At 39.4% G+C, this 24,180-nt stretch overlaps 1 protein-coding gene across 1 annotated transcript; it reads right to left on the reverse strand.

Moving 5' to 3' along the window:
- Positions 1 to 70: 70 nt before the first annotated feature.
- Positions 71 to 20,795, reverse strand: NCBP3 (nuclear cap binding subunit 3). Its single transcript, XM_050909103.1, has 13 exons — positions 20,643 to 20,795; positions 18,821 to 18,886; positions 16,464 to 16,569; positions 15,350 to 15,475; positions 12,885 to 13,013; positions 10,549 to 10,622; positions 9,520 to 9,628; positions 8,657 to 8,756; positions 8,224 to 8,330; positions 6,814 to 7,099; positions 5,863 to 6,020; positions 3,891 to 4,055; positions 71 to 3,366 (listed from the first exon to the last, which is right to left on the reverse strand). The coding sequence occupies exons 1-13, from the start codon at positions 20,793 to 20,795 to the stop codon at positions 3,131 to 3,133; spliced, it is 1,815 nt and encodes a 604-aa protein (XP_050765060.1). The 3' UTR covers positions 71 to 3,130.
- Positions 20,796 to 24,180: the final 3,385 nt, after the last annotated feature.

Raw genomic sequence — 24,180 nt, forward strand, 5'->3', positions numbered from 1 at the left:
TGTATGTTCCAGCAAAACTGGATAGGTCAGTGTGATTTCAGACCACTTTTATTTGGAACAGAACAGCTGCTTCAATAAAAGTTCCATTATTTTCACATTATAATGTCATCTTGAACTGAAAAGGGCTTCTTTGCTTTCCTTTTCCCTGTTAAACACATCGGCCATCTTAAAAAAAAAAAAAAGCCCTCACTTTCAAGTCTCGCCATCAACGCCACATGTTCAGAGTCTGCCTGAGGACAGCTGCAGGCACAGAGCCCGCAGCCCCCAAGACAGTTTTTTTTGCACAGTGTAACAGTCGCCTGAACCACTTACCAAAAAACCACCTTTTCAAAACAGCAAAATCTTCCTAGAAGAAGGACTAGTGTGGTCCTATAACAAGTCACCTAAAATTCAGAATCATTTTTTCCTCCGAGGCATAGATCTGCCAGCAAAAGCCAAAGCCGAACTACCCCTCCTTGCAATTTTCAACATAAGTTCATTTCAGTAAAATACATAGGTTGCACGTCTCAGCATCAGAACATTAATTTCTGCATCAAATTCCTTGAAGGTGATAATATCTGGGAGTTCAGTGAAAGATCAAGAACACATTAGCTAAGAGCAAAACAGCCGACCACAAAGAGAAGGGGACTTACAACAAAATTCTCTATGCAATCTCTCTCTAGGTCAAACAGATTTAAGCTAACCATGTTGAGGAAAAAGCATTCACTAAAGATTCAGTGCTCATTTTTAATTCTCAAAACCCAGCAGTTCATGTTCAGGTGACTAAGGAAGACCAAAGCTAGAATTTCTGATACCAGCACACACTTTTCAAGGCTTCTCTGTACACCATCAAAAAGCAAAACCAGGCAAACACTCAGTTACAAAAAAACCTCTCTGTAGGTCCTTTCAACAGTAAACCTCTATTTTTCTTGCAGCTAAGCTACCATGGTCTCATTAACACACATAGCCCTCCCCCCAAAACCATGAACACAACAGACCCGACAAACGTGGAGGCATTTGTAAGGCGTATTTATGACTACCTGGAAGACGGAACCGGTGTTAATGGCTCCTCTTCCTCGAATGCAAGCCTTTGCCTACATCGCTTTTCTTGATTTCACACGCCCATTAGTTCAGGTCTTTTGTATCACTTGAAGAGATTCTCTATTCCCGTTCCGCCCTTCATACCAGTTAGTCTGTCCTTCACCAGGCTCAAGTTACGAGTATTTACACGGAAACACAGCGGTTATCAGTAACATTAACAGCAGAGCACAACCAGTTGCTGAGGTTAAACACATGCAAGGGTTCACAAGAATGCAGAAGCCTGTCTTCATAGGCCAGGTGCACGATTCACATCTACCAACTCCTTTCAGGAAAAGGAAAGGTCATAATGGATTCAAAGCAGTAACACAACACAAAGGTTTACTGGCAAAAAGACACTGGTTAAATAAATTTTATCAGGATCTTGAGAAATGGGTATGGTATGGGTATGATTCTATTTGAAAGCTTTGGAAGGGATATTAATGAAAGCACACATTAAAATGAATTATTACAGTGATCAGACATTGCAGTCATTTACTCTCAACAGTACTTTTATGAGACATATTTATATATTCAATAATTAAATATAAAATCAAGGATGAGTGTCACAAAACAAGGAAATAATAAGGCTTGAAGCCCAGTCAGTCCCCAGATTACCCTTCTAGTCACTGTACCTTTCATTTTACCTTTAATTTTACATGCTGCTATTCTTACACATAATAAAGCAATAAGAGAAGTTAATTGCAGATTCCTTGCTTTTGTGAAGCCTCAAACCTACTTCAACTTAGTACAAAAATAGGGGAAAAAAAGATAAAACGTTTGTTAAAAAGCAGAAAGGGGAAGAGATATTCATAGACATTTTGGACTGACAGAACCTAGGAAATAGGGACAACGCAAACAAATTTTCAGACTATCAAAATGTAGCAGACAATGTTTTTCCTACCTGTTCCGTTTACCAGAATGTGACATGCTAGCATTATTCCTTATTTAGAATTATTGGCAATCAAATGCCATAGGCAACAAGAAAAAATTGCAGTTGCACGCTGATCAAACCTTTTTCCTACCTAGAGAGGGTATGCGGGTAAAAAAGCTGAATGTAACAAGTCAACCGCGTCCACATCCACATGTACTACACAATAAGAACATTCAAAAATATTGACATGAGACAGTGATCCTAGAGTTTTCCTTTTCTCTTTCAGTTATATATATATATAGTTAAACAGCACATTGGAAAACACCACTATAGCTTTCACTGTGGCCAACAGGAAAATTCTCACAAATATAAAAATGTATGCTTTTAAATTGTTAGATTTCTTCAAAACATAATATAGATGAAATGAAAGAAACAGAATTTCTCATCATGTAACAAAAAAAAAAAATATTAAACCCTTGGGATTTACACAATTCTCAAACATCCAACTTTGCAGTCTTGAACATCTCAATCCCTACTACAGCAGAACATGGTACCACCAAAATAAATGAGCAGAATTCCTTGAGAGCAGTGATGCTACTTGGATACTATGTGAAATTTCACTGTACTAAAATGTTTAACTTGGATTTACATTCAGTATTTTGGAGGAAGGGAACGTGATAGTCCCTTCATGCTTTATCCTTGCTGGCTGCCTACCCAGGAAGCATTATTGTTATTACTTCAAGAGGAAAGGACAGGTGCTGGTAAGAGCCAGAAGGGCAAGGCAATGATGTTGATTATGAAATGCCCTGTTCTTTGGATGAACTGTGTAAAATATTTTGTTAAAAGGCTCCATGTTAAAAATATTAAGAACAAAAAGATCTTCTTAAAAATACAGAGCATTTCTGCCTCTTCTTTTAAGTTCAAAGCTTGGGGAAAAGTGTTTTGCTAGAATTAACTACGGGTTTGCTGTAATAAACATATATGACAATGCCCTACGTAACACAGGGCCAACCACAGACTCCAGACAAACGTGATTGCTTTAGGTTTCAAGTGGTATACGCATCTCTATTTTCGTATAAAAGGAACAGAGACACTTCGGGAACCTTCACTGCAGAGTCTTTGCCAGTGTCCAGCTTTTGGGCAAAGGAAATCTTGCCACACTGCAGAGTCACAATCTTGAGGATCAGAATGCAAAAACAATCATGATTCAGTGTCCGATCCAGAACTGCTTTCTCGGCTGATTTCAATTTGTAGAGATGGTAAATTATCCAATCGACTCTTTTTTTGCCGAGACTGTTCTTTTTCCTTAATGAGAGCACCCCAAACCCGCTGAAGCTCTGAATCATCTTCCTCTGGAGATGCCACAGAGTTTTCAGGTTTATCTGAAGTCTTTTCTTGTGTCTTCGGAGCAGACCCTAATCGGGTCCATAAATTACCTAATCAGATGAAAAACAAACATTTTTAAAAAAAAAGACAGGACTAAGAGGAATTCTGGAGGAAGTCTGAGGAACCTAGTCTTAAATTCATTTCATCTGTTTAAACTCCTCATACTCCTCTCACCTTAATGTTTGGCATGGAACTTACTATGCTTTGAAGCAGTAGTTGAAATTAAAATATGGGAGGCTCAATGCAGTCTTGTTCACTGTTTCCCATTTGCAGAGAATGCTACGCACAGGTCTGAAGTGCTATTGCATTCATTACACTTGTTTTAGTGCCCTGTTTTGACCACAGCTTTAAGGCAGTCCTCTGCTTTTAAGCATACCTATATAAAAATATTGCTCATAAAAATGCTCAGCTCAACCTACCCACATGTATTTAAATTTCAAAGCTCTGAACAAACATTTGCTAATTCATCTTTAATTTCACTCAACTGAACATCCTTCATGATTTTCTGCTGAAATTTCTCTTATATTCTAAAATCAAAGGAACTGCAGTATTACATTTTCTCCATAAAACCAACCTGATTTCTTCTCTCTGGTATCAGAGTAGAGGCCTTTTACATCTTGTTTGGGGATTCCTAACCGGCTGTGTACATCTGATATTGGTTCTCGACGAGGAGCAGAGGTACTACTTGGAGGTTTAATTTCTGGAGAATGTGGTCTTTTTCCCAGTCTTTGCCGCACATCTAGGGATATTTTCAGTAGTTAAAATGACAAAAATCATGTTGCATTTACTCTAGTTCTGCCAGCTAGTTTTATGCTTGTTCACAATTTGTACAACTTGAAACTAGACAGATTCTCTGTTTTTATCTCTTCTGTAGTCTTTTCATTTAAGTCTTTCATGCTCAAATTTCAGTCCTGGCAATGTCTGCAATACAATTTATCCAGATTTAATTTTTCTTTTTTTTTGGCAATAAATTTGACATTTAATGTTTTCAGGTTGTGCTCTGTCCAGAAGATCAAAAAAGTAAGTTATTGCACAGCTTGCTGCATTTCTGTTTTAGCAGCACAGCGTGTATGTATCCAGCGTGAGGTACGATTATACGAAAATTGGTATGCCTTCAACAACTCTTTTCAGATAATAGATACCTTGCTTTATAATTCTAATACTGCTTGATATTTTGCAGAATAAAATGAAAACCAGAATATAAGAATCCTAAATACATTGATACTTAACCCATGATGCAAGTCTTACATTCTGAAGTTTGTCTGGTTTAGGTAGATATTCCTAGTCTTAAAGAAGGTTCAAACAAAAACATAAAGGCAAAGGAAGTTATAGGATTGTGCTGGTTTTGGCTGGGGTAGAGTTAATTTTCTTCACAGTAGCTAGTACAGGGCTATGTTTTGGATTTGTGCTGAAAACAGGGTTGATAATACAGGGATGTTTTCGTTGTTGCTGAGCAGTGCTTACACAGAGTCAAGGCCTTTTCTGCTCCTCAGCCCACCCCACCAGCGAGGAGGCTGGGGGTGCATGAGAAGCTGGGAGGGGACTCAGCCGGGACAGCTGACCCCAGCTGACCAAAGGAATATTCCATACCATATGACATCATGCTCAGCATATAAAGCTGGGGGAAGAAGAAGAAAGGGGTGGGCGTTTGGAGTGATGGCATTTGTCTTCCGAAATAACTGTTACGCACAATGGAGCCCTGCTTTCCTGGAGATGGCTGAACACCTGCCTGCCGATGGGGAGTAGTGAATTAATTCCTTGTTTTGCTTTGCTTGCGTGTGCAGCTTTTGCTTTACCTATTAAAACTGTCTTTATCTCAACCCATGAGTTTTACTTTTTTTCCGATTCTCTCCCCCATCCCACTGGGGGGAGTGAGCAAGCAGCTGTGTGGTGCTTAGTTGCCAGCTGGGGTTAAACCACGAAAAGGATTTATGTGCCAACTAGTCAGAGCCCCAGAATGTGCAGGAGGGGTAAAATACACCAACGTAACTTCTACAGTACATTGATACAAAAGAGTATCTTTCACTTATCAGTCAGATAATCCTCTAGATACTATGTACGGAAGTAGCTGAAATTACACATACCTGAGTCAAAAAAGCAACAGTCAATTAAGGCCCAAAATAAACTCTGCCAATTGAAAAATACGTCCATATTCATGTAATACATGTTCTTTCATGTAAGTAGCTAGTGTTTCACGTTTCAGTTTGCATGAGCTTCCCCACATACTATGTTTCTCAGAGTTGTACAGAATCTCTGCCTCGAGGAGTGAGCAAATCAAAAAGGACAAAATGGGGGGAAATAGAAACAGGCAAGTAAATTGGATAAAAATAAATGTCACTCTTTCACTCAAATGTACTTCATTTTTCCCCAAAGCAATCCCCAACTCAGTCTCTTAGTGAGGAAAAATTAACCGTATGGATGCAGAAACTGCTGCTGAACAGAATTCCCTCAGGTTTGTTATTTGCAGTGGACCACAGACGTGAAATGAATATATCCATTTTAATGAGCCAGTCGCAATTCTGCGCAATGTAAGATTCTAAAATTACCTGACTTTACAGTGCTGTTTGGCTGACGTGGCCCAGTATTATTCTGACGTTTTTCTTCTAACAGTAGTCTTACATCTGCAACTTTCTCTGATGATAGTTTACTGCCAATCCGATTTTTGATGTTACTGGTTGCTATGCTATCTGCTCGCATGGAATTCCTAAAAAAAAAAATAGATATAACGTCCCTTAAATGAAATGAAATCTAGTATAGTTCTTAGGTCTTCTTGTATGTAAAATTACATCATAGAAAACAGTAATATCAGGATTTCTCTACTAAGAAACAGAGGTAAAAACATTACTTAGAAGAGCAGTCTCAGTCAGAATCCTAGTATCCATTTCAAGGCAGGTATCGAGTTTGTCTCCTTAAGGCTGTGCCTCTGGGTCAAAATTCAGAGCAGATAAGCAACCTCAAAATCGTTAAGAGACTTGACATTATAATGAAGTATAATCATACTACTGAAGGTACGCATGTTAAAGTTATTTTAATAATTTATAATATTGCAATTTTGGTTAATATGCCCATAATGAACGTAAGTTCCTTTTTGTCATCAACACTTAAGGGTTAGTCTTCTTTCTGAGAAAAGAGGAAGGGGTAAAGGGAAAAGAGAAAGAAAAGTTATTTCTCCTTGGCCTAGCTATGAAACGCAAGAAGTTAATTGTGCTTGCTTGCATCCATTTCTATTGATTCCACTTTGAGCTTTGTTATTATCAATAAGCAGGGTTACAGAAATCTGCAAAGGAAGCTATATTTAAAAAATGTTAATTGTAATTAAAAGCCTGTATCAGTGTTTTCTGTATTTTGTATTTCTTTTTAAAATATCCACTACAAAATTATGTTAAGAATTGAAAAAGTAGCTTCAACAGTTTGTCTTTAAGCTTTGACAGCTCTGTCACTAATTAAAATTTAGAATGCCTTTTCACTGATACTTTTAAAGAATAAGAAACTTGTACCTAATATTTTTCAGTTGTGATTCCACCTCATCTGCATACATTGTCATTTTCATGCTCTTTTTGGGAGAGGGTGTTGATATCATTTTCAGTTCAAGATCATAGTCCATTTCATCAGAATCAGATGCACTAGCACTCGATCGTCTTGCTGCACTGCGGTCTCGGGACTGTTTGAAAGCTTGCAGTTCATCACGGTACTCTACCACAACTCTGTCATCTTCATCCATATCCTGATCTTCTTCCTCCTCTTCTTCCTCCTCAATAGGCTCCTCAGGAACATTTACTAAGCCTGTAGCAAAACAAACTGATTCTGATAAACTGAAGTTTATCATTCATATAAGGTACCTTAAAACCAAGGCAAAAAAAAAAAAAAAAAAAAAAATCACTGTAATTAATGATCCACTACAAACGAGTCTTTGTAGTTCTCTAAGGCTAAAGAGAGAGAATATTTTGCAACATATTCTAAGTGGAATCTATATTACAGAATAGCCTAAGTGGAAGAAAATCGCCACAGGAGAAAAAAAGTCCATGGTGTTCACTATCTCAGAAGCCTGCTCAAGCACAAAGCTGGACTGAATATATAAAGTACAACTGCCTCTTGTAGTAGGTGCAGTTCGTACTTCCTGAACGAAGCATAACAATTCCTATGATCTTGCCGCGCTTAATGCGACAACTGCTGGCTCCGCAATTATCCTTTCAAGTCCCGTAAGCAGTAATGCCAAAAAGAACACACGTATCACTAGTATGAATTTATCACATATACTGATTTAAATATAAATCAACAACTTCCATTTAGTCATCAGCAGTGCGCAAGCATCTTTTCAGAAAGCAGCACATTATCAACATGCAAAATCTTCCATGAGATTCGATACATCCATGGCTGTATTTTTAACAGGCCACTCATATGAAACTTTGACACTGTATTTGTCTCTTGTCAAAGATTTTTACACCAATTATTTTTCTAATGCACACCCCTACCTTAGGGAGTAGATGAAGATATTCAAGCCTAATTAATAGAATTTTCTAATCTTTATTGTTCTACACCTAGAGCTTGCTTTTTCATAGAACGGAAGAATTGACATAGCAAGTACGACAAATTGCCAAGAAGTGTAAAGAAGTTATCTCTTCTTTTTGCCCTTGATGCTATCGCCCCCACGTCCTAAATTTGTAAAAGAAAAATATTGCATAAGAAGTAGCAGCTATTTTGGTAAGCCAATGAGCAGCGTGAAGTTTCTGCCTCAGTTGTTCCTGCAACAAACTCTTAAAATGTGATTCATTTACACATATATTTTTTAAAAGTACACTTCACTTCCACGCACCACAGGGGATTACATGAGGCATTGTTTAAGGTCCTTTCCAGCCCTCCATTCCCCAGTTGTGTTCTTACAGGGTCGACATATTGGCATCAATTACCTGAATGACGATGTTTATAAGGAGGAGTCAAGCCGACATCATCCCCAATAAGTGTCCTTTTCTTTATCACGTCCCGATGGATTCGACGTGAATGGTATCTTCGTTTCCTGAAACACCATAAAAAGAATGACATTCCTGTCACAGAAAAGGCATCATGAATGAGCGATATTCAGTCCTGGATTAAGCATACGCAATTATCACTCAGTTTAATAGCAGACATGTTTTTGTCAGAGATCTGTTCTGAATATAAACATTCTTTATTTTCATGAGAAAATACTCCCTTTGCAAATTCATATTCACATTGCAAAAACATTATTTATGCATAAGAAGCATCTACATAAACCAAATAGAAAGAAAATCCACAAATTAGAACAGTTTTAGACTATCTTGTCCAATTACCTGCAATGTTGCAATTCCTCTATCCAATACTCACCAAGAATTGCTAAGAATCCCCTTCATGCCTCCGTAATTCGGATTGCCGTATTTCATGTAATACTGGCTTCGCCTTGCAGCTCCCAGCTCTTTTTTGTCATCTGGAAAAACATGAATTAAAGGAATATTTCCCTCTTAGAATATATCTTACAGCACTAGCATAAAAATAAATAACCATCCAGTCAAAGACACAGAGAGTGAAAGTAAGACCGAATATGTCTTACATATCAGCATAACTTCAATCTCCTTCATGAAGGATACAATTTTGCTGACACTTCTGAAATTTCTCCTACCACCACAGTTTTATTTGTGTCTAGAAACTTAAATCTAGGGAGACTGAGTTTCTACGTATCAGCTTAACAGAGCATTACATCCCACTGTAACTGCTGGAGGCTATACTTACCTTATTCATGACCTTTCTTTTCTTTACGGATGTGTCACTTCCCACATGGCCCAGAAATGATATGGATTTTCATTTTACTGATAAATATAATTTAATATCTCAACTGTATTTAGCAATAATTTCCACTAATACCTCATCAGCATCTCAAATGATTTTCATATTTATAAAACATGAAATTTACCTCTGTGGAGAAGGGCATCAATAAAACCTGTTCTATGGTATTGGAAAGAATGCCCTGAGCCCAAGATAAAACTTTTATGTACAATGATTTTTATATAACTTGAACTGGATTTAATTCACACATTAAATGTGGATTTATTGCAAAATCTTAATACCTAATGATTAGCAAAAAACCTAACAATTTTGCAAATAAAAATTAGGTACTTCAAGTCATTAATTAGTCAACAAATAAAACTACAACAAGCGATTAATTCATTATGCTTGTTAAGCTGTTCACTTACCTTTAGTAGCAAATCTCATGAATAGCTTGTTTCCTTTAGCCAGTTTATTGGCAGGGCGAAGATCATTACGCAGGAGAGAATCCTCTTCTACCTGGGAGAGGGCATCCAACTTTGGGGGGCAAAAAAGGTATTTTGGACTCAAAAATAAAATTACTGTTGAATGAAAATGGATTGCTTACAGAGAAGCGATCAACTAATTATTGAGAAACTTACTTTTCAAACTATGTTCAAATGAACTCTGCTTGTTTTCTTGACAAACTAATGTGAATTTTTAAAGTAATTTGCCCTAAAGATTTTAAATATTTCCTTCTCTTCCTTCATAACATTATCTCAGATTATTAAATCCAGTAATTTTCAAATGACACTATACTACTAACTGAAATACAGAAAATAAATAGCACAACTTGGACACTGAAAAACAACTATTTGATTTTTTTGCTTGTTTCATATCGAAATGGTTTTACTAACAGGTTCTCATGCCCTCACACAATGACTAAAAGGCTTTTTTTTTCATTTATATCTGCTTTATAGAAAGTAAAATTCAGAATTCCATGATGTATGAGTGTTCACTGAGCCATTCCTAAAGAAAATACTAATCACACCTATTATATATTCAGCCAGTGAAGATTAAATTACTTACACAACATCAATGTGTATGCTGATTCCCACAGATCTCTATGGACAGCCTAAATCCTACTGGTCTCTTTAAGCACTGCCTTCACTGCTGAAAGGCCGCTGCCTTCCATTATTGTTCTTTCATTGCCTCCTCTCAGCAGAAAAGAGCAGCCAGTCTAGCTCTTACATGCTGGATGCCCTAGCACTCTTCAAAATCTACTCTCACAAAACACTTACATAGCTATTCTCACCACCAGCATATTTGCACTTCCTGTCATTTCCTCATCTAATTTACTTTGATAATTAAATTGTGAATTGCAAATATATATGGTTAAAACTATAATGTTATGAAGACTTTACACCAGTCAGAGGAAAACTTCCATAATAGTGTTTTCACTTTCCTTCTGTACTGACCTCAACATCACTTGGATTGTCATCCTCAACCTCGCCTTCTTCTGTCTCATCATCAGAACTTTCCTCCTGTTTTTCTAAGAAGGAAAATAATTGGGGGGGAAAAAAAAATAACCTCCATTTTAGTGTGTCAGTCACATTTGATTATTACCTACATTCTCTGAAATCAAACTGAAGGTGTTATCCTTTCTTCTGTGCAGCCTAGAGAATAATCAAAACAGTAAATGTCTACAGAAATTTGAAGCACGCATGAGCACAAAATAACATTAACTAGACAGCCTCCGTGCAGATAACTGCCTGCAGCAGCACACATGGATTATTAATTCTTTGAAAGCAAATGAAATTGCACTGCATTTCAGGGTATGACAGAGATCAGCAAGGCCAAGACTGTAAAACGCATAAAAAAGTCTATTTCCTTCAGCCTCCCTTTAAAACGCTGCAAGTACCTACAAGTATCCAATACTAACAATGTAAAACAGGTTATTATTCAAAAGCTTAGAAGTTTCTGAGAGAGAGTATGAGAAAAAAAACCATAAGTGACTTAATTTCGAAGTGAAATAACTAACAGAAGAGTGCACGCTTCCAGAAGTACTAAAATTGTGAGGTGCTTGCATAGATTTTTCAGGGTTCTTTTCAGCTTGGAGTAAGAAAATTGGATTTTTTTTTTTAAACAGTCCTCGGGGGGAAGTAGTGAATGTGGACAGCTATCAACATATACCAATATTATTTGCAAAGATCTGAAAGTACTTCACAGACATAAGACTAAAAAAACCCCCTCTTTTACATTTCAGAGTTCCTTATCTTAATTTCATCCAACAATAGACTTGAAAACTTAAAATAGAGAGGAGTAGCTGTTCGAAAGATCCTGAAAATATACCCAAGTTCAAAGAAAAGAGTAAAGCACAATTAACCAAACTGAAACCAAAGAGAGAATTTAGGTAAACAAATGAGCCAAATTCAAACCTGAATAATTAAGTTCCATCAGGGACAGCATTCAAGCACTTTTTTTTTCCCCAAATGATAAGCTTCTCACAGTAAAGACTAGTCTCTTGCTTCCCTAAATGCCTAAACAACCCTCAAATTCCTATCTAAAAAAGGAATGCAACTAAGCCAGATTACTCCAGTGTATCTACATGCATCTCACACCTTAAGATGTAATTGAACAGTTTGTACTTTATCTAATATCCCACTTTTCCAGACGAACAGGAGTAATTTAGATGACAGTTTTTATTTTGAGATTTGGTGTAACGATGATGTAATATGTAATTTGTAGCCAACAAGATTAAATACATATATTTATGCTCCATTAAAACAAGACAGTCACTAATCTCCAAAAACTTCATAACGAGTCTTACTTGAAGCATTATCAACATTTGCCCAAAAATTAAAGTCACATGGATGGTTGAGGAGCCACTGCGTTGTGGAGAAAAGCAACAAGAAGAAAAGGGGATGAGTTAAAAGGATCCACAAGTTTGACAAAGCTCTAAACCCCAAACTTTCTGGAAAGGCTTTTGATAGCACTGCAAATATCTAATAGAGAGATTGGCTATTTGTATTTTGTTCATATAGCATATTTAAGCAAAATCTACGGAAGAGTTAATAAATACAACATCTCTCCTTGCTTGGTACTGTGTGGTACAGTACTTTGAACCGCAGCAATTTATCACGCCAGCCTAACAGCAAAACAGTCCTAAGGTAGCAAAAGCCTGGTTTTTAATTTACACCCATAAAAGTAAAATAAATTTACAATTAAGGCATTCAGGTACCAGATTTGTCACAACATTAAGATGCACTTTCGCTGCTTTGCTCTTTTATAACTGACCTTTGAGTGTGCTTCTTCCTTGAAAGTATAATGGTGAAATTTAGAGATTATATACAGCGGTGAAGTGACACAATGTCACATCAGTGTGAACGATAAAGAATGGTGGTGTATCAAGAAAGGAATCAACTGTGGTATTTCAAAAATAGGACATTTTCTTACACCTGCTTTTTCCACACTTAGAATCCATCCTTTTACTGCCTTTGTACGCACATCACACAGACTTATTTCTGTGCAACATGTACCACTATAAATATCATATCTGAATATGACCCTGCATCTAACATGTTCAGTATCGACCGAATTACTGCTTTTGGTCTAGCTCCAACCCACCTTTTAAGAAGCAGCTTCTTCAAAAGGTTTCCAAGATGAAAGCCTTTTTTAAAGCGGCAGAATACATTTACCTGAAACTATATGATAGAAGCTCCTTCAGTAATTTAGATTATGCAGTACCCAAGCACAAGTTTAAAGTTTCATTGATTTAACTAGATGATGTCTATATATGCATATCTCAATCTACCTTTCTTGGGTTTTTCAGCTGTCTTCTCTTCATTGTTTTCTCTGCTTTTTGTTTTCTCCTGATCAGGCAAGGAACTCATATTTATTAGAGCCCGTGTTGCTGTTACTTCATCAAGCCAGACCACATTACCTATGACATATATAAACACACACAAAAACAAAATGCAGTTTGTATAATCAAGCAGTCACATACACTGCCTTACTGGAGGGAAATTACGAACAAAAGTTCAGAAATGCTCTTATATAGTGACACGACAAAAAAGTGATCAGATTACTTCTTGCAGGGAAAGTCATATTCTTTAACACACTTGGTAAGCTGGAGGACACACAACTTTCACCACATTACAAAAAACACACACAACAACTGATCAAAACCAAAATCACTGAAATGCACAACCATATATATTAGAGACTGCTTCCTGAGCGCAGCAAATGAGGATATTGAATCAGGGTCAGTGTATTTCTTAAATGTGTTAGCACATAAATGCGATTAAGGGGGTGGGAGGGCGGAGAAGACAGAAGCCTTGATTTTTTTCCCTTTGGCAATTTAACAGAACCTTGGACTTTACTGTGGAATTCTGTTAATCTTTTCCAAAAAGTAGGAAAATAGGGGAAAATAGGACAGACTGCTCAAGCACTTTGCACAGATTATTGTGTACACAGGTTAACAATATGATTCAGTATATGCCTTGTACATGCCTTAAGTATCAGCAGATGGTACTAAAATATAACTTATTAGGCCAATTAAAAGCATTTCGTAGATGTTGAAATTGAAAGAGCTAAAACTGCTTAGAAACAGGTTTTGAACAAAAGCTTTCTGCATGGATGCATTCAGTGCAAATACAGCAACAAATGTCATTTACTGCTCTGCCATTAAGCAGAGTGTATTCAGATATCAAGAAAACTATACAGTGTCCCAAAATGAAAGATTCTCTCTTAAATTACTTGAACAGACAAGATTTACAAGGTGAAGAACACCCAGATACTAACTTCAATGACTGGCTAATAACTTTTCACTTAGGTATGCCTACCTGCTCTTCACATCTCCAAATTTTCAAAGCCTTTATCCTTTTATGTTCATCAGTTTGAAACACTGAGCACTGTCTAAATTTACCTTTGCACTAAGACACCTTGAGATGTAATTCAGTTGGGAACGTTAAAATTTTTGCCATGCTGTGATGCAAATCTATGCTGAAAAGACAATGCTCTTGCTTGATATTTTCACCAAGTGTAGTTGGCATGCTAACTCGGATACAGCATAAAAATTAATCACTAAAAAATACGTGGTTTAACTATAACTGGGTCAAGTACTGTTATGACTTTGAAGCCTGCATTTTTGCACTGAAAGTTCACTCTGGTTCCACACTAAATTTACTCATGTAACATTTAAGAAAAAGGATAATCAGACAATCTTAGAAATGCAGCCTCAGATACAGAGTTAAGCTGTGCACTTGCTAGCTTATGCATCACCACAGGTTCATCTAGCAGCTCTTTACTGCAATTGTCCACCCAGGGCTCACTGCGTTTCACATTTTCTGTCAGCTTGTGGCAGTATATCAAGCTGTCATACACAGTGACTTCAAGGTTACCAATATTTTGTAGTATACCGTATCTTTTGTCTCGCACCGGAATGTAATTCCTTCAGGGTCATTCCAGGGAATCACGCTCCTAATTCTCAGGTCTTAGCCATGCTTGTCAATAAACCAGCTTCCAGCAATCCCAATTCAATTGGAAAACCTGCACTGGCTCCTACTTCTTTTTATATGTTCAGTTACGGGGTTTCTAGCCACCTGACAATCTCAGAGCCTTCCAGTTCCATGATCCAGCGCCCAACTGTAGCAAACAGCTCTTGTACAGTCTTTAGTATCACTGAAGAAAGCATGACTATCGACAACCTTATATCTTTCTGGCAATCTCAATGCATGCTTACTCCCCGAAACAGCCCTTGCAATGTGAATTTACATTCCTTTTCCAATCTATGTAAACCACATTCAGCTACTACCTTCTTCCACCCACTAATTTCTCCCTGAGAATGCACTAAATAAACATGGCAACAACTCTGCTCCTTCGCAGCACAAAACCATACCAACCTGCCTAACTGCACACGGCTCAATAACCTTCTCTCAGAATGTCATCTTTTGTGACACTCACAAGCAGGTATACTATTTATGTCAAGAAGTAAGCAGCATAAAATTTTAGACTTTTTTTATTTCCCACTTAGAGACCCCCAAGTTACTCTATGCTATCTCTTTCCACTAATAAATACTCAACCGATAGTGGGTTTGATTTTCACCATATGCTATGAATTCTTTCCTTCTAAATCTCTTTTGACCAAGGCAAATGACAGGGAAACTGAGACAGACAAAGATCAGTGACTTTGAAAGCCACTAAAACATCTGAAGTGCAGCTATGACCAATATTAAAAAAAAGACTAAGAATTACAGACAAAAGACTCCATTTACTTACATGACGTATCATCCAACCACTCAATATGAGCAGGAGGATACTCTTTGAAATAGGCAAAGATGTCCTGTGTACTCATCTCATCCACTCCACAAATGTAAATTGTGTCCAATCTCACTTTAGGAATTGCTATAAAGAGGAAGAGATACAAAAATGGTACTTATTTCTATAGAGCAAGCTTTTATATTAGTAACATATGGGCTTATAAAGCAAACATTTTAAATAAGGTAAAGGGAAGCTAATTAAAGCAACATATGATGTACACCATTCTAAAATGCCATAACTTGAATTATTATTCCACAATGCAAAACTTTAATAAATTGAGAATTAAAAAGAGGTAACATTACAAGCGTTGGTAGATGCAGGTACTGCAGAGCAATCAAATTGCCTTAAAAACATTTTTTTTTAAATGCTGCCCAAGTACTACCATTAAGTACTAAAGAGCCAGAATACTAATGAGGCCTGTGACCAGGACATGGGTACAAAGCACTTCCACTTGCATCCTCTGATGGAGAGCTGTTATAGGCCACGGCTTAGTGGGTCCAAGCTGCCAGTTGGAAAAAAAGCCTGGAGAACTAACTGGATGCCAAAAGCGCCAATCCGTTGTGCACATATCTCCCGGCTGATCTGCTTACATTCCAATATGCCCAGCTTGCCATCTAAAAGCACATGCGCAATCAGTCCAGCTTCACTGTGCGTACAGCACAGAATCTGATCTCACCGTGCATGGGACACAGAGTCCTCCACTTGTACACAAACAGTGCTCAAGGTCTGGTCTTTTCAAAGAAACTAAAGATTCTTAAAGCAGCACTGATCCAGAAGATGAATCTTGGACATGCAGCACTAGGTGCCATTGCCAAATAGTAATAAGGTACACAAAAAATGTTTTCTTCTTTCCGGGGTTGGTAAAACAAGGAGTGAAATGATAACTGTCAAGTAGTTTAAAAAGTAATGAAATTAAAATAAAAAGGTAAAAAAACCCGAAGTGATTTATTTTGGCAATGATCTGGGAAAACCTCTGGGGATGCAGGAAATATTATAGGATAAATCAAGTAAAGGAACTGTGAGAAAGTAAACAAAGTTATCTTTTCTTCTTAACTGTTGGATAAACTTGTACCTTTCTTCATCATGTCCCGATCCAGTGCCACATTCCTTTGGGCGAGATTCACTTCAGCTCGAAAATGAAAGCGTTTTGCTCTTTGTTCCTTTTTCTCAATTGCTTCCTGCAAAACACAAAACAATGCAGTCAAAACAGGAATCACAGCAGCATTCCCAACAAGTTGCACTGAAAGACCAGATATTTAAAATAAAATCTACCAGACAGCAACAATCTATATTAATAATTCTATTAATTCTGAAGAGACCTGTAAGTTTCAGAATATAGAAATTCTTCACTGAAACATTTCTGTGCCACATGATAGTTTTAATGTAGGTCCAGCAACACAATGGGAATCAAGATGCATGGAAAACAAGGTATCTCGGACCATGCTCAGACTCCATGATGGCACAGTAACATTATCTTTTCCTTCCTAACAAATGTACAGAGGCTGTGCTCAAAAAAAGAGCTCTCTTAAAACAAGCATTTCCACCACATGGAAAATTCGTCTTTCAAGAGTATAGAGATTTTTCCCCTATCTGTTTTTTAAATATATACAAAAATGTAAACTTGTTTCTCTGAGCATGAATTTAACAACACTAGCTGGAGTGCTGACTATAGAGATCTTATTTAGACTGGCAATTCAAGCTGTTTTTAAGTAGCTCATGAGCAACAGCTTATGTGGATCTTGTGCAATTTCTGAAACTGACTGAGAAGCTCCTTATTCTATAGAATTTATTAGGAAGCATTATAGATTTTTGGATCTTAGTAGCCAAAGTCAAATTTGGAACACAAACTGTGATTAAGCAAAAACTGTCACCAATGATATCCAAATAAACATGGGCTTTTTACTAGTTTTTAAAGATTGCCAAAACATCTTTGGCCACTTTTCTTAAAGTTTTTCAGAGTTGCATCCCTAAAGAACATAACAAAAGATGACAGCTTTCCCCTGACTAAGGGAACTTCAAATTCTTTACCAAATTACAAAACACACAAGCTAGATATTGAAGCCAAAAAGCTGATTTTCAGTCTTCATCTGGAAGCCTTTTTGTACTCTTTGACAAGCACAATCTTCTGAGCTTCACTAATGCAAAATGGGAATATGTGATTTGTCAGCACGCTGTGTGGTGGGGATTCACATGAACGTGTAAAATCGTATCAGTCCTACAAAGTATGACTAAATGGTTTTTCTCCACTACCAAATGCTAGACATAGTGGTCAACTGTGCAATATGAAACAACAGCCAATTCGGTATTAAATATACAGAGATGAGCTGTAGGATTAAGTTTCTGAAGTTCCACAGAATTATGTAACTTTAAGTTACAGCTGTTCACATTCTTCAAACTATGTCTTAAATAATTAAACAATAAGATGTCCTTGGAAAATACCAGGCAATGAAACTAGATTTTCCTGCCAAGCACTTGTTCTTCCTTCCGTCACTCACCTCAGAGGAAAAAACGCAGCTGTCTTGTCTCAAAGGGCTTTGTTTTGCAATATTGAGTGGCACCAAGGTGTCCTGGTTTCAGCTGGGATAGAGTTAATTTTCTTCCTAGTAGCTGCTATAATGTTGTGGTTTGGATTTAGTATGAGAATAATGTTGATAACACACTGATGTTTTTAGTTGTTGCTAAGTAGTGTTTATACTAAGTCAAAGATTTTTCAGCTTCTCATGCCCAGCCAGCAAGAAGGCTGGAGGGGCACAAGAAGCTGGGAGGGGACACTGCCAGGACAGCTGACCCAAACTGGCCAAAGGAATATTCCATGCCATGTGATGTCATGTCCAGTATATAAACTGGGGGGAGTTGGCCTGCAGGGGTGGATCGCTGCTCAGGGACTGGCTGAGCATCGGTCAGTGGGTGGTGAACAATTGCATTGTGCATCACTTGTCTTTCTTGGGCTATATTTCACTCTCTTTTTGTTATCTTCCTTTTCATTACTATTATTATTATTATAATATTTTATTTTTTATTTCAATTATTAAACTGTTCTTATCTCAGCCCACGAGTTTCACTTGTTTTTGATTCTCCTCCCCATCCCACTGCAGGGTGGGGCAAGGAGTGAGCGAGAGGCTGCGTGGTGTTTAGTTGCTGGCTGGGGTTAAACCACGACACAAGGCAATTTCAACAGAAACATTTTCAGGTTTTGGCACACAAATTTTTGTAACTTAAAAATTATAATTCTTACAATTTACAAGAGATATCCTGTCCCGATGCAGGCCACTACCAACAAAAGGAGAATTCCCTAGTTGTTGAAAAATGCCAGCTATCTGAACATGAGGCTAAGTTTCTGTGCATATTGGGGAACAAATAAATGAAACTGTTCCTCCTTTCTAGTAGCAATAATTAGAATATGTTGAAGAACCATAGCACAAAAATTACCTTGGAGGTTACATCTATTCCAGTAATGAAACTTCCAGCTTTGTTTTCATATCTCCTACTAGTGTCCTGAAACAAAGCAAAATGGTGGTGAAATCTCAATGAACACTGAAAGCAACATACTTGCTATGCTGAAAAAAACATCTGGCCATTTCTACGAGAAATACATCCTCTTTTCCTTGATCCTTACTCCAAGCTATATCCCTTGATAGACAGGTACACAAGCAATAACTCTCACTGATGTCACTGAAGATAAAAGCATATGAACTGAACAAAAATTCCTTTACTATAAGCATTCTTTCCTTTGGCAAAATTTAGTTTCTGTGTCTGCCACTGCTATGGTTTTTACTTACTCTCTCTCAGCAATACAGAGAAAGTCATCAGACACCTTTCCCAACTAAAATTTCCATAATTTTGGTTTTGGATATAATTTCCTTGTAAATTATGAACAGATTTAACAGTTATACCTGTCTCCTGAAGTGTCAATTTGCAACTTTTTGTCTCAAAAGTCATATCCACAATTAAACAAGTAACTTTTACCCCTATTCCTATCAATACTTCAAATCCAACTTCCAAATACCAGCAAGGTGAAGCATTACTGTTTTCATACAACCCTAGTAATAAAGAATAAAAATGGAGATTGATGTAGAAAAAAAAAAATTACAGGTTTCATTTCCATCAATCAGGACTGCTGAATTCACAAGACTGCACTAAACCACACAGACCCTGGACCAATGACCCAATTCCGTCCCTTCCATGGTTTGCATATGCAACAATGGCACCTCTTCATTCTGGCACCCTCAGGACCATCATCTGGCAAAACTCTGGAGCTGCAAGAACACGCCTTGCTTTCTCTAGGGATAAATGTGTTGTTTACACTTGTGCTGCAATAGTTATTTTGGCTAAAGGACTTTTTCTAGAAAGTAGGCCAGTCTCAGTTTAGAAATAACGAAGTACACAGAATCTAACTGCTTTTCTTAGTAACAGTGTCAACGTTTCTCTAAAGCTGCCAAATGTTTAGAGTTATTAAAAAGAAAAAGAAAAGCAAAATAAGTATTATTTTTAAAGTTAAAGACCCCCACTGTCTAAGGTTGACTCATGGAGCACAAGGAAGTACAGTAGAATGCTGTCTCTTAGGCCACGTATTTGGTAGAAGCTCAAGCATGTTGGTAAATCAGCTAATTAGAGATTAGTTTCTGAAGTAATTTCCACACAAGTTTTGAGAGCAAAAGACTACTTAGGAGGTTAGAAGAACTCTAACCCATTTTTATGCATTAAACCTGATCCTACTAAAACTTGTACAGCAACAATTAGCAAAAATGAAAAACGGAAAAAAAATAGAAAGGAAACCCTCAAACCCCACTCATTAGAGCCCACATTCCCAGCGCCTCCAACTCATTTCTCCCACGGTCACCCCTCTGCTCTAGGTATTCCCTATGTTCCCTCCTTTTACACTCTCCCACTCACAGCCTTCCTCTACAATCTACCCCTACACCCCAAATCCTCTTCTCCACCACCTCCTTTATTCCCTTCGTTCCCAAGCACATCCTGGCTGCTTCCTCTTACGACTTTTTCCCACATTCCCCTCATACACCCTTAAGCCCCCTCATGCCCCCACTCCCGGCCACCTCACCCCATCGCTTCCCCGCAGGCACCCCCCACCCCATGTCGCCCCTTTTCCCACGCATGTACCCCCAAATGCCCTTACAGATCCCCGCAGACCCCTACCCCGCCACCCTCAACCCCCCCTACATACCCTGCCCGCCCTCAGGAGCTGGTCCTTCCTTCGTCCCCCCTGCCCGTGACCCCACCGCACTCCCCTCACCGGAATAAGCTCCCGGAGCGAGCGCCTCACAGGGATGGTCTCCAGCTCGCCCTCTTCCACTTCCATAGGCTCAGGCTCCGGGCCGCGAGGCTCCGCTGTTGTCGCCGTTGCCTCCGCCTTCACTGAGATCCGCAGGCCCCGCACAGCCGCCATGGCTCCGCCAGGCCCGCCCTCCGCCCGGCCAGCGAGACGGCACCGCCGCGGCACAGAGCGCCGCCGCCCCGAACCACCACCGAGACGTCAGGACGGATAGGGCGCCACCCGCAGCTGGAGCCGGTTGGGGGCCAAGACGCTCAGGCGCACATCACGGCCATAGAGACACGGGGAGAGCGCGGCGCCGCCGGTCCTCCAGGGCTACGGAGGGCGAGAGGGCGGCACCGCCATTTTCCCCAGGCACCCCCAGCCGCGCCGCGGGAGCGAGGCGGCGGGGATCGGGGCCGCGTCACCGGGGAAAAATACACAGTGTGCGTAGAACCACAGAGCCTGATGAGGTGGGGGGCTGTAAGGTCCAGACCCTGTTATAGCAGGCTCTGCTTCCTACAGTGATTTTTATAAAAGTGTTAAAATGTTCATTTTCTTTCCTTCCCTCCATACTATAGGAAGAGCCCTCCGGAATTTTACATCTCTGATAAAATAAAGCTGATTTTCAGCTTAAAGTTCTCTGCAGTGAGCCTGTATCCTATTGTTCTCGGGCTCAGTTACTCTCTTTGTCAAGAATTCTTTTCCCACCCAAGGTGTGGAGGCCGTTTCGAGAGAGAAGCCCTACCTCCCCGTGCCCTCAGTAACCCATACTGGTTTTATCTGTCCCCGTGAGACAAGTTCTTCATTCCCCTAACGACGCTAATCACTCTGCTCCCCTCACACACGATGGACCAGAAACCGCATGCTGGCCGACGGCTTGCTCCTGCCCTGGCATCCTTATTTTACACACACGTGGTGTGTAACACAACTGACAGGCTCCACAGCCGCATCTCATCATCGTCACCAGGAATTATCACCCCCCCCCCCCCCCCCCCCCCCCCCCCCCCCCTTCTGTCACACCCAGCCAATTTCATGAAGAATTCCTAATATTTCTCCGGCTGCTCCATTCCTCAGTTCTGCACGTTTTTCAAACCAAAACCCTCCAGCCCATCCCCTGCGATATGTCACTTTCCCTCCGAATTGACTGTACTTGCCAGCAAAATTCAGTAGCAAGTTCTGACTTTATCATGAAGAAATTTTGCAGCTGGCAACAGAACGGCTCCTCCCCTTACACATAATCCAGCGGGACTAACAGATCTTCTTGCTAGCCATCACACGCTCCAAGCTTATTTATTTTTAACAGTCTCTGCGCAGAGCTCTTTACACAATAGCTAACGTCACCTGCATTCACCAAAAGTGCTATATTTGGTGGTGACATCACGTAGCCAGCATCTGGCAGGAACCTCCAACACAGGCGATACTTCCAAGCCAGATGTGAACGGTTGTGGCCGAGGCCACACACACACATAACATGAACATATGAGTAGTAAACAGGACATAGACACCCCCTGCGAGGAGCAGATTCCAAAATAATTGCAAGAGGAAACACATTTCTGTGGCAGAAACACTATTTTTGAGGTCACAGGGAAAAGAAGCCAAAAGATGCACCTTTTCCTCCTTCAGTTTTAATTTTTTAAGTAGGACACAGTATTGACGTATGCAATCTAGACCAGATTTGCAAAGCCTAACCCTTCAAAGTAATGGTTGGGGCAGGATTGTGTGACACCGGGTTGCCTTGCACTGCTGTCATTAGCAGACGAAGCCTTCAATTAACTCAGATGTTTCCTTATTTTGTGTTAACATCCTTGAATGTCGCCTAGGACAGAACACTGCTATACGACAGCGCTCTCCGCTTGGCACAATTTCAAGACTCGCTCATTGAACTCAGCAAGAAACTTTCTGCCGATTAACTGGGGCTTTAGATCGGTTGCCAAAGTTTTACAGCTCCTTAGGAAAAAATCATCTCCAGGCTGACTGGTAGGGACAATAAAATCAGGAGAGGAAAACCAGGCTGTGAGAGACAAAAATCAGGCCTGGGTGCCAGTGGGGCTTTTACTGCCAGGTAGGTGAATGGAATATTCTCTCGGTATTTTACAACTTCTTTCAGAATCTCGTTATTAACAGTGAATTCTTCAGAATTACAAGCTGATTTAGTTTTATTCTTCTGAGACTGTGGCCAAGAGCTTTGTTTTGCTTTCACATTCACCTCGGGCTGCAATCCCTCTGCCTGTGAAAGACCAGTGTAGGAAGCAGGTTCGGGCAGAAGGGCTCCACCGTTCTTGTAGTCTTTGTGCAGAAAGGATGGGTCAAGGGTAGTAAACTACTGAGGCGTGCAGGGGTTAAATATGGGAGGAAAAAGGAATTTGGAAAAGGTTACCAGTCATTCTCAGGAGAAGCCCTAAGTAAGGAAAGGCTGTTACAAATAATGAAGGTCAGAGAGGGACTGAACAAGAAATCATTCCAGCATAAAAGTATCAAAAGGAGCGTCTTACTACAGGAGCGTTACTCATTTCCCCATCCCCGACCACCAGAGGGAACTCTTGCAACAAGATTCCCAACTGCTTGCAGCAGAGAAAACCAAACCTGATGAAAACCACCACCACCAAACTCCTGTAGTTTTGTGGTTCAGCTGAAAACAGGGGGAGATGGGGTGCAATGGTGGGGACTGGAAAGGGAGGGGGAAAAAAAGCAGTCTGTGGGCCCTCAGTCAAAAGGAGACTTTTTTACAGTGGTCTGGCAGGAGTCTGAAAAATGGTAAGTTTTGCCATTGTAAGAAAGTCCTGGTTTGTTTGTTTGAAGTCTGTGAATGACTGAACAGAATGGACATCTTTTCTTGCTGCTGTGATTTAACCTTCCTAGTGTCCTGGGCTCTCAACAAGGATGTGCAGCTTTTCAAATCTGTGAAAGACCTAGGCATGGAAGTGTGCTATTTCTGCAACTGGCTAGCAAACTCCACACATTACCAGGGAAACTGGGACTCTAGCTTCCAAATAGATTATGACTGGCTCCTACCTACAGTCCATCTGGAGAGAGAACAGGATCAGCAGAGGAAGGATGTTCATTTGTTAAACCATTGGATAAGCTGAAATCAAGCACCTGGTGTTTTCTCATATATTTGGTGAACCACAGGCTCCCACCTGTAAGACAAAATATTTTCTCACTGGGATATTGTGAAGGTTAATACATCCCTAGTTACCTGACACAATGACAAAGTCCCATCCATGAGACAGTTACAGTGCTCCAAAGTGCCCTACAAGAAAGCAGAGATGCTGCCAGCCAGGCACGAACACAGCACCCTCACAGTTAAGGACAGCTGTGCTCTAACATTATGTTTATGCAAGCGCTGCCACATGGAGACCACACAGTTGAAAAAGCACACTCCTTTCTGGAAAAAGCTCACAGAATTGAGCAGAGCTGGAATAGAATTCAATACACATTTATCCAGGCTCTATAGACATTACTCAGGAATTTAAGAGATCTTGGAGAACAATCTAAAAATGGTAAATATTGCTCCATT

This window comes from Gymnogyps californianus, chromosome 20 (assembly GCF_018139145.2).
Source record: "Gymnogyps californianus isolate 813 chromosome 20, ASM1813914v2, whole genome shotgun sequence".
Classification (NCBI taxonomy): domain Eukaryota; kingdom Metazoa; phylum Chordata; class Aves; order Accipitriformes; family Cathartidae; genus Gymnogyps; species Gymnogyps californianus.